Source organism: Melanotaenia boesemani, chromosome 14 (genome assembly GCF_017639745.1).
Source record: "Melanotaenia boesemani isolate fMelBoe1 chromosome 14, fMelBoe1.pri, whole genome shotgun sequence".
NCBI lineage: Eukaryota > Metazoa > Chordata > Actinopteri > Atheriniformes > Melanotaeniidae > Melanotaenia > Melanotaenia boesemani.
In genome coordinates, this window is record NC_055695.1 from 15,056,126 (window position 1) to 15,068,181 (window position 12,056).

Genomic DNA, 12,056 nt, shown 5'->3' on the forward strand with positions numbered 1-12,056 from the left:
CCAGCTTGATCTTTTTGTAATCCCTTCTTTCTTTTTATTTCACACCCATACATATACACTGCTACCCACCATCAAAAAGACATATTTCTGTGGAACCAAAGAGGATAAAAAATGAGGAGTCTTTGAACTGTCTGGATGTTTAAAACCCCTTCCTCTTCTCTGCATCTCTGAGCTCCCCTGCTGTTGTGTTAGGACAGGGAGAAAGAAGCTGATCGATTGGGTCTGACAGAAATGAAATGAATGAAACTCGTTGATTGATTCATTAGCAGAGGAGCGGATGAATGGGGACATGGGCTCTGACCCCAAGAAGCCAGTACAAGGGTGAAGATTTTGATGGAGTTTTGTATGCTTTGTAATGGGCGGGGGTAATTTGTGCGTATGTGTGGATGTGTGTGTGGAACTGTCACCATTCATGTGTATTAAGTGTGTGAGTATGTTAGAGATAGCAAGATGAGAGATCAGAAGGGGCTTCCATAGGGTGTAAAAGGGAAGCTATTTAGAGCTTGACTTGGCACAGAGGGAGGGGGTCAGCCAGTATTGTCCAGTGCTTTCATCTGACTTGTTGCAATTAGTCTACCACAGCATTTGATGTTAAATCATTGATTAAAATAAAAAAAAAACAAAATGAAAAAAAACAAAACAAAACAAAACAAAACAAAAAAAAAAAAAAAACAGCTAACAACCATGTACTGAGGGAGCACACATGCTTGTATTTCAAGTTATGTACTCATGAACTAATTAATTTTCAATTAAGTAAATTTTTTAAAAAAGTGCATATGATACAACCAAATAAACTGACTCCATAAACAGCTTTAAACAGCTCTGGGAGATGGCTGAAACTAATGACAGGGCCTTCTTTCTCGTCCTCTGTCTGCAGCTGAAAACACACTACATGAGCGTTATCTGTCACAAACACCAATTTATGGCTATCTGCCATCCATGCCTCTACCAAATGGACAGCTGTTAAAGTCGTCTGGATAACACCAAACCAAAAGTAACACCTCCGCATTTGCTAAATTGCCCTCAGTAAATGCTTTCCTTGATAACAACCATTTTGGTGTTTTGACCTTCCTTTAAACTGTCCTGTCAATTCACTTAAAACTTTAAAGTTACTGAGTCACTGAGACTCAGCTTAGCTGAGGTTAAATGAATGCTCCCCACAGCTGGTAGAATCGAAGAGAAGCTGCAGTGAGAACCCATGGAGATTATGTAAATATCTTTACAAAAAGGTTGCATGTGGTTGGTGCCACTGCCACTGAAATGTGTTGAATTTGCCCTGAGTGAGTTGTGCAGAGGAGTGCGTTTCAGATGTTCAGAATGAATCTGGTGAAATGTTGATAAGGGAGCAGGGGTCTGGTTAAACCTGCCGCTGTTCTTGAGAAGACCAGAGGAGAAAGGAGAAATGTTTAAGCCCTCCTCTTGCCTGCGGGCCTTTTGAAGTGTAGATGAAGTGCAGGTGGTGAGTGTTTTTGACACCAAGGATGAGAAGTGGGACAGAATAAACTGTAATAGCCTCCTGCTGCAACACTGTACTTAGTATGAATATGAACACTTGCACACAGACCCCTTTACCCAGTAAAATATACAACATTTAAACTCTTTGTCTCACAAACACGTTGTGGTTAATTACAGTGGGCATTTGAGCCATTCACATCAGTCATGACTTCAGTATTTCCTTTCAGCAGTACCAATAATCACACACAGGCTTACTAAAGATGGCTGTTTGAAAATTAGCAAAAGCTGTTTCTCTGCTCTTAAAAGGAACAAGGCCTGGAGCTAGGCCGTCTGCCTGAAAATGTCTCACCATTAACCACCCAGTTATAGTTAAACTCAACAAAGAAATTTCCTTCCCCATTTCCTGTGTTTCTCTTTCCTTATATTTAACAAGACCAGTAGAGGCAGAAACCAGGTAATATGGCCTTTCTTCCTCCCTTAAGGCATACCATTTTACAGCTGTGTCCACTCTCCAAACAGATGTAACTAGTCGTTTTTAAAGACAAATATCAAAGATCTCTTTCTGCTCCACTGGCAAAATCTGTTACAAGAGTCGTAGCTCGTAAAGAAATGGAAGGAGGAGGCCCTTACGTGGATCAAGCTGCTGCAAGGAGCAATCTCCCCTTCTAAACTCTGCTCTTCAGACCTTTTGCGTGATGCGTAATTTAATGACTGTCATGTGCTAAGCCGTCCAGGTCCTTCATGCAGTCTTCATCTGCAGACTGACAGAAGAAAACATCCATGTACACACTGCCAAATCAGTCCTTGACTGTGCTTTGGAACTAGTGTATTTGTGTGCATATTTTCTGTGTCAATGAGACATGGAAAGTTGCACAGTCGATCTTTCTAAATATACACATCCTCTTTCAATGTAGTTTGATTCACCGCTGGAATAGGATGCCCCCTGGAGTTTGATTGTGTCAAGACAGCTATTGTTAAGGAACACGAGTAGCCTTCGGGAGTGAGCCCCACCTCAAAATAATCCAGGGGGACCAGCTCATGGCCTCTAAATAGAGGTCATGGGACATGAGCTGTCTGTGGGTGGAAATCACTGCAGGTACTAACTCACTAACAATCTGGACAGTTTGACACATGGTAATTTCAACTGCACTTCATGGATACCCGTTGTAGACAGGTACTATAAAACACTGGTTCTGATAGTCATTACTATTGTGTCAAGCATTTCTTCAGTATTTTCAACATTGTTAATATAGTTCAATAGGAACCTAGAGGAAGTACCTTGTCTGAGTGAGATTATTCATCTACACACACACACAAGATGAGTTCTTCCATTCATACCATAAACAGGTTCTTGAAAGTGTGCAACAATAGGAAAAGTATTTATTAAGATTCTTCATTTTGCACACAGATAAAACCGCATGTTTTTATTTGTACATAAATTTTTCAATAAGTACATGACATACATGCAATGGCAATAAAAAATATTGTTATTGATGTCTGATTTGACCCTGAGCTCTTCTTACTGTTTCTACAATAAGTGTCTCCATATCCCATTCAGTTATCACATTACTTCTTTTTTGTAATCCTGCTTACTGGACTGAGCACACTCATACACACTGCACCCTCAACAATGCACACACAAACACTCCCCTCGCCCTCTATCCAACCAATAAACACAATCCTACTGTGCAGATGTACCACCCATCTTGCTCTCCCCATGAGTGCAAAATCTCTCCCTGACTCTCTCACTCCCTGTCGTCTCTCCCTCTGTCTCTCCCGTTCTGCTTGGTTAACTGCAGACAGCAGCAGTGTGTGAGTGTCTGTGTATGTGTGTGTGAGTGTGGGGCAGGTCCAGACACATTCACCCTCCCCTGCTTGCTCTCAACGGTGGGTGTCAAAGACCTGCCATCCCACAAGGCCCCTCTGTTGGATGCCAGGATAGACTGCACACACAAATACCATATATACAAAACAGCCACACAAACTGTATACACACACAAACACACACACACACACACATACATACACAGAAATTTTGGTGGTCCTTAAAATGTCTGTTTTGAAACCCTCTCTTACAAAGCTGATGTCAGTTTAGACTACTTACAATGGCTTATTTACATGAATGGTGATATATAGCTGCAAAGCCATTAGGGCAGTAATGTTTGGAAGGTACACGTGATGATATTAGTGTGATTATGTTTCTGAGGGTTTAATCAAGATGAAATGAATGTTTTATTATAGACCGGTAAAATGTGGCAATATTAGTCAGATTTATTTGACTGCAATCAAAAGAATCACAATAATGCCACATAAATTAGGCTGATGACACTTAGTCATTTTCACTGTCATGTAAATGGCTGATTTGATGTTCCTTGAGCATTAACACGAAAGCAGCTCATTATTTGATGACATTTGTTTGCTGAGAGTATGGCATGATTTAACAGCATGTTAAGGTAAACCAAGAGTCAACCAACAAAAACAACTGCATTACTATAAACCCTATTTGGAATCGTGTAAATGTTTTGTTTGTAGTTGCTTTATTTTCTTTAAAAAATGAAGCTGTTGACCCAGAGCCATGTTTCATATTTAGTTTGATCTTAAATTATGATTATACAAAAGTCCTACACAGAAAATCTGTTTTGACAACATCCCTGATTTTATTCTTTCTGCTTTCCTCTCACTGGTCATCTTTCATCATCCACCTTCTGGTGCATGAAGGCCCCAACAGGCCGAACATGGCTGCTGCCTTTCAACATGTGACATTCCAGCTCGGTGAATCTTTCCATGCCGCCATTAATGCTATGAACCATCGCTGTGTGCATATGAGCACTACCACAGGCCTGCCGCATCTGTAAATTCTGTCAACTCTGCTCTCTGGGTGTCTGATCCAAATCCACCCCATAACCCAACCACCACTAGACTGCTCCTCCTATAACATCCCATACCAATTGCCAACATGTCGTCATCCACTCCCCCAGCCTTCCTGAGTGCTTTACGCCAATGTGAACCTAAGTCAGAGTACATCTGTTCAAGATGGCGGCAGCCCATAGCATATGACCTCCTGGCTAGCTCCGATCCTCGTTGAGGTCAATATCCTGGCTAGGGAGAGGTTCTGTCACAGTCGCTTGTGTTTTTACAGTTTCCTAAATTAATGTAAAACAGGAGCAAATCACAGGATGCTGAGATCAGACTGCATCACTGTGTCAATATGGGTCTCTTAAGTTACAATTAGAAATTCCTAATATAACCGAGAGGTGATCTGAAAATGCAAAGCCTTCTTCTTTCTAGTGAGACTAAAAATGAGTTACAATAGTAGTATTTCTAATTGTATTTTTACCATAAATATATGTATTTATTACTGAATCGAAAATTTAATTAGTTTATATAATAATAATAATAATAATAATAATAATAATAATAATAATAATCCTTCATCTTCTTCTTCGTATTTTATTATTATTATTTATTTATTTATTTATTATTATTTTTATTATTATTATTATTTGTGGTATTCACATATGAGTATGATATTATTTCTGTTTTTTTTTTTTTTTAACTCTTGGTATCCAATTCCTGACTTGACTGCTTAAGAGGCAAAGTCATCCTTCACCCAACCAATTGATCCAGGAGGCTGTGACAAATATCCTTATGAACTAGTAAGTGCTTTTAGCAACAAGGCAGCACAGCAGCCTCCCTCTTTAACCTGAATCTTCATTTTTAAGGGACGACCGATCACGATTTGACTGATTACTGGACAGACAGACAGACAGACAGACAGACAGACAGACAGACAGACAGACAGATAGATAGATAGATAGATAGATAGATAGATAGATAGATAGATAGATAGATAGATAGATAGATAGATAGAAATGATTAATTAGTAAAAGTGCATTATCCTTTATCCTGCAAATTCCGTTTCACGCCTCTTTAGCACATTTCCATTTGGCTCTTGAATAGCCTGTCTAATAGCCAAACAGCTACCATAGAGTCACTAATACTTCTCATTGTTACTTCGATTGAGGTCCTAAATACATTTGTTCAGTAATTTGCCTTTGAATGTTATGTAAAGGAGCTCCTGAAGTAAAGTTTTCAGCAGCTTCACGGATTCCCATTCGGGCCACACAGCCTGCAGCCTGATACTGCGCTCTTATACAAGCATGAAGGCCTTATGGCACAGTCAGTGCGCCGGACAAATGGTCCACTTTATTGCGAAGGTTAATGTTTTTGTACCAAGATAAAGCCATCTCAAACGAATTAGAGTTTTAAATTTGATCGAATCGTGAAAGAAAAGAAAAGAAAAAGAAAAAACAATCACTTAGGTTTCTTTAGGATGTTATAAAGTACAAAATACAGAAACCGAATAGGCTATATACTCAGTCCCTGACTATCACACTAATCTTAAAGTTTTAGATGCATTTCATATTTATTAGGATGAGGTAAGCATTTTTAAAGGGTTGCTTTTATTTCTGTTTTTAAACCTCTTTTGCGCTTTATTTGTACAATAATGATGATGACGACGGCCAGGGGACCTCCCCTGTGAACGGGAGAGAGAGAAAGAGCAGGAATAAACCGTGTGAGAGAGTTTGATGAGAAATGTGCCAATTGAAAACAGGCACAGGAAAGCTCCTGTGGAGGTGTGATCTCACCCACATAAAAACATAAACATGTGCGCTACAAAGGGCCTGCTTGTGCTTAATCACTCTACGAAATACACAGCCATAAATAGAGAAAAAAATTGCGACTGAGTGGGAAACCCTGAGCTGTGGCTGCGGCCATTTGTCTTTGTTTAGACAGAAAATTGCTTCAGATGAAAGTGGATGTTTTGAGTTTCAAGCGCAGGCTTAACAGAGCTGATACATATATTAATCATAATAAATACAAGTGGTACCTAAACTGGACTCCTGAGGAAGTTTATTCAACTGACACTCCACCTCAGCGCTTAAATAGTCTGGTAGTCCTTTATTCAAACACAATTTCAGGAGACGCTTTAAAAAGGGAGGTTCATGAAGACAAGCAGCATTAAAGTCTTGTTTAGTGCACTTTTCCCGGCATTTTCTGTCTTTATTGCAGGTCAATTATATCAAAGGTCAATGAAAACCACGATGCACCATAGAGGACTGCCCATGGCGCAAGTTGCAAGCACTCTGATAGTACATTAAAAGTTCAACAACTAGGCCGTGGGTTGCTATGCCGACGGCAGAACATCCTGATAGTCACAGAACTGCAACAATCAGTTGGACAAAACGATGGTGGATTAATTTTATTATCTAAATTAAAATAATAATAAAAAAATAAATAACTCAAGTGGAATTAGATGCAATGGGTCACAATTTTAAATATCAACAAAACTAAATTAAATAAATAAATAAGTGTTTTTTATATGCATAATTTTAAATATAAAAAATAAATTTATTAATAAGAAAATTAAAATGTATTAGAAATAAAAATCCAGTGTAAAATAATAGTTATTATTTCAGGGAATCCATTTGTCAGTAAAATGAGCTAAACTAAATTTCCATTTACTAATTATTTCCATCTACGTTTGCGTTCATAGAAATCTCCATAATTGCATAGTTTATAGTAAACTACCTTCACAACTCTGAAGAATCGGATGTGAGGGGGAAAACGACAATAAAACATAAATTGAGTGAGAGCTCGTTCTGAGGGCAGTGTGTGACCCAGCGACCCAAGCAGACGCACGTTGGGCCCGCGGACACGTGTCCCGTGTCGGGCCGCTGGTTTCTCTCTGCCTCACTGTGATGCGCCAGAAACAAACCCCAGCAGCGGCCATAAATCACCCGCTTGTATTAAAAGCTTAGGTAAACCCCCCATCCAGGTCAGTCGAGTACAATTTATGGCACCGCTTAAGCAGGGGATGGATTGTTCTAACGAAATACATCAGCTTCAAACCTGTGCGCAACAATCTTGCCACCACCGTTAAAAGAAAACACCGAGCTCAAGCAATCCTCCAGTTTCTGCACAACAAGAAGCCACTCATCCGTCCAAGCCATGTGTTTTCAACTGAGCGATTCCCAACTGGGGTCCGGTGACCCACAGGGGTCACTGAGAGGGATCCAGGGGGTCGCTAGGAAAATAAAGACCCACACATTTGTTCAAACGAATCCTTTTTTGGGCTCCAAGTATACATATTTTTAAGCTAATGTATCACTTCTATTCACCCTAATTTTGTCATTTGTTATCCACAGGCTCAAACAAAAAGAACGGCAAACCTTATCAGATAAGAGTTACGCTATTTTCACCCTCAGTTGACTGTGTGTGTGTCTGGGTTGGCGAAGGAAACAGGCATGTGGTTTAGTGTGATGTGTTCTCGGGACCGACAGTAACAAACCTATTGATCTTTCTCTCCTCCTTAAAAAAACAACTAGGCACAAACTTAATTTTAAAAAAGTTTTGGAACTGAGGCTATAATTGACACGTTCTAATGTTGCAGAGGGCAAAATATCAAAGATGTTTGAGAGTTTTCTGATCAACCTATAAAGTTATATGAGTTTTAATTAAAAATGTCCCAGAAAGGGCCGTGAAAAAAACATTTGTTCAATTTGTCTAAGTGTGGGCCCACTTAATTTGAATTAAGAAAATCAACTATCCGGATGGGTTATTGAGACAAATAGAGGAATAGTGAGATAAAAAGAAGCGTTCACTGAGCTAGTGCCCCACTGTCCTACTTTCCTGCTGGCATTGCAACCCAACAGAGAGCCTCGTCTGAGCCCCAGCACTCACAGTTCAAGCTTTAGGCCTCATTCAACCTTATTTTCACTATATCACCAAAACATGGCAGAGGGAGACCTTCCAAAGTGTAGTAAAGATACAGCGGGAGACAGGGACTCTAAGTTGCAGGGGAAAAAATAAAAAAATAAATACTGTTTCTTATTGATTTTACGCACTACAAACATGTACTCAGCTTAAACAAATGGCTTCTCAGTGGAAGCATATAACTAAATAACCAATTGATACCGTTTTACCACACACACACACACACAGACACACACACATACATACATATACATATATATATATATATATATATATATATATATATATATATATATATATACATATATATATATATATGAGGTTACCGTTCACGTACACGGACCTTAAAAACAACATTCAGAATATACATATTTTGCAAAAGTGCTCTTAAACTGTTACGTGGTCCAGGTGTCAAAAGTCCACACACTCAAACAACCCTAAAATACACGCAGCCGACCTGAGGGAAAGTGGCGGGGGGTGTGGAGGTCCTGCGACTCCCCAATGAGACCCGCAGAGTGAAGCTAATTTCCTTGAAGTGATTAAGAAAGCACCCGCTAAGGCTATACATGTCACAAAAAAGAGAATACACAACTATCATTGAAATGGATGAGCTTTAGTTGGCGCATAACAATTGCGTACTGAAACCTGCACCGACCACAGCGCCTCGCAGCTTTAAGCCAATAACACCATTAGCAAGTCCCCAAAAAAGACGAGCTAGATGTTCATTTAGGAAATACAGCGTTAGGGAAGCTGAATATGTGGTTAAAATGAGCTCCAGGCTGTGCCACCTATGCCTGTGAGATATATGGGTGCTGGCTCGTTTGGTATGGAGAGAAAAACGCTTTATTTTGGCTGCAGCGCAACACAACACCGTCTGAAGAGGAAATGTCTTACCTTCAACGGCGGACACCACGGGCAGCAAGAGGCTGCACAAAAGCAGAAAGTAATCCATTGTCATAAAGTGGTCAGCTCGGACATGTAAATAGACCCACGGCAGAGACTGAAGCGGGGAATACAATCCTGGTTGATCCAACTCTCCGTTCACCCCGTCCCGTCCCAGGTCGCAGTTGTGTCAAACCTTTAGGACTGGAGTTATCCCCATTCACAAAAAAAAAAAAAAAAAAAAAAAAAAAAAAAGTGAGAGAGCTGTGTTCGGATAAAATAACAGCCCTGGTAGAAAATGAGTGAATACAGAAGCCCCTCTTGATTTTCAGTGATCTCCAAAGTGCCTTGTTAAACCAGAGAAGGCAACGGACGCAAGTCTTCCAGTCCTTTCCCTGCGCACTGAGCGAATAAACAGAAAACAGGTAGTCCAATCCGTGGTCATCATCCAGAGAGTATTTCCAGTAGTACTCTTTACTTAAAAGACAAATTTTAGCCTGCTCCGGGACACCCAAATACTTTCTCTGAGGTTAGAGCAGAGGCAGAGGCAGAGGCAGTCTCATTGGTGTCGGAACCATGGTGTGTAGTCCCATATAAGCATGTGCGTGCTGACTTGCGTCCACCGTCAAGTGGTATCCCTATAAAGAAACAGCAGCGCGGTTAACAATTTTAATTCCCTGAGCGAGTTTCTCGGCTCTTGCTGCTGCGTAAACCGTGTGCTTCGCTCGGCTCGTGCGCTGGAATGAAGCACCAGGCTGTGGAGGAATAAGGAGAGAGTGGAAGGAGAGAGAGAGAGAGAGAGAGAGAGAGAGAGCAAGACCAGGGGGGCAGCAGGAGGAGGGGTTACAGTGCAAGCAGCTGCACTGAAAAATGCCTACCTTGACGACCACTTAGTCTCTCATTTACAATGAAAATAAAACCTATGCCCGTTTTAAACAAGGGTGCATGTGAAGAATTTTCTCTATTCTATTGTCTCCAGCATCCCCCATATTCACTGCAGCACATAAGGCGATCTTCCTCCGCTCTACCAGTTAAAACATGTTTCTTACCCCAGTAAAACAGGCTTTATTGGACATGTTCGTAGTTTAATGTACCTGATTTGTTTTTCAGGGCTCTGAAAGTCTGCTTAAAGTCACAAAATGTAAGTTTCTCTGTGTGTTTATCACGTATTTATGTATTTAAGTGGAGCGTGCCACTCTGCCGCTCCTTCCTTCGGGCACCAAGCCCCTTTAAAAGTAATGGACACACAGCGCCCCCCTGCGGATTGATTCCGTTTCCATGAAAGAGAGAGGAAGTTTCTGTTGAGTTTTTGCTTCGATTAAAACACTCTTTCTTCCTAAACGGCATCACTTCGGAGGTCTTAAACAGTCCGAAAAAGCTCTGACGGAAACTTCACACATTTGTCTGTTTATTTTAATTCAAATCTAGAAAAGCGCTTCGCTCATCAGAAAGTATAAAGTGACACCATAGCGCATATTTACATTTTAGACTCTGCAATATGCTGATGGAAGCTACTGTAATTTTAACAGAGCAATTTGAAAGACTGCTTGGTGGAGATTAATATTCCCTTCAATTATAATTAAGATCATTATGGTTATTAAATACTTAGCACCGAACCTTTATGAGAAAACTACAGTAAAAGAAAAGTAGAAACTGATTTGAACTCAACATAGAGTCATTCTTCTGTGTTTATACTTCGGATAGACTTTTACCTTAGATTTTTATATTAATTTTCTTTTCATTTCTTTTCATTTCATTTCTTTTCTTTTCTTTTCCTTTCTCCCTCCCCCTTCCATAAGTCTACGTACTTACAATCTACTTTTCCTCTTCGTTAGATGAGATGAAAAGGGGACATCTGTCACGACTGCGTTTTGCTGCCTCTCTCCTCGATTTCCTTGCGTTTATAGACAAGTAGTTAAAATGAATTATTAAGTAGCCTATCGAATACAAAGTTTTAAAATGGACCATAACTAGCTTACAGCCTGTCAGCTTTTATTTATTTTTTTTAAATGCTCCTTTTTGTCGGTTTTAGGGTTCATGGTGGGTTTTAGTCCTTTAATTGAACTGAAATGGGCATTTGGGCTTTCGCACAAAATTCTGTGATCTGTGGGACAATTACCGAACTGCTGACAAAACTCTCGTAATTTTGTTGGTCCAGTTTATGCTTCTAATGAACTTTACTACACGGTGATGACAGAATATGTTCCTCACAATGCGAGTCTGAGCTTGGTAAAGTCTTACAGTTATCACTGTATTGTTGATCAAGGTGCGTTCACTGCTATGTTTGGAGATAGAAGTAAAACAATCTTTTGTTGTAACAATGTCGACTGGTTTGTGTTATTCTAATGAACAGAGCTTGCGTTACTGTGGAATTTGCCGCCTGGTCTGTTGTGTAAAAAGAAATATTTTAGATGTTTTAAAGTTACAATAAAACAAAAGTCAGCTACTGCTGTGATGCTGTTGTATAAAAGTAATGGGTATCAACAGAGCTCAGCGAAGGAAGATAAAATGTGTCCAAGCCTGCTGTACATTTATACAAGTCAGAGTTGGTGCTTTAGATGAATTAATAACCCATACTTCCATTACAGTTGCACACAGTTTTGTTATTTCTCCTGCAGTTAATGTAAGGAAAAAAGTTGACTGTCATATATAAATATATAAATAATATACTTATTACTTACTATTGTGTCTCTAAATACATTTTGTTTAAATAAGATGATGAAATTATCATATAATTTATCGCATATATCACATTATTTTATTGTGTTTTGTGATGATGATGATGATTTTCTGCTGATTTAATTTGTGTGGCGACATCTCAGTTCAGAATTGCAGCATTTGGAAATAATGAAAAAAACAACAAAAAAAAAAGGAAAAAAAAAAGAAAAACAAGAAGTAATGAAAAAACTTTTTACACTATTGGCAAGAATCTAATCAAAAAT

At 39.5% G+C, this 12,056-nt stretch overlaps 1 protein-coding gene across 9 annotated transcripts in view; it reads right to left on the reverse strand.

Annotated features, from left to right (window-relative positions):
• Positions 1 to 9,838, reverse strand: part of LOC121653092 (ephrin type-B receptor 3-like) — a 65,149-nt gene extending 55,311 nt beyond the window's left edge. For all 9 annotated transcript variants that reach the window (XM_042006322.1, XM_042006318.1, XM_042006315.1 and 6 more), the window contains exon 1: positions 9,127 to 9,838. In XM_042006322.1, coding sequence (XP_041862256.1) covers positions 9,127 to 9,190 — 64 coding nt within the window. In that variant the 5' untranslated portion in view covers positions 9,191 to 9,838. The remainder of the gene's footprint in view (positions 1 to 9,126) is intronic.
• Positions 9,839 to 12,056: the final 2,218 nt, after the last annotated feature.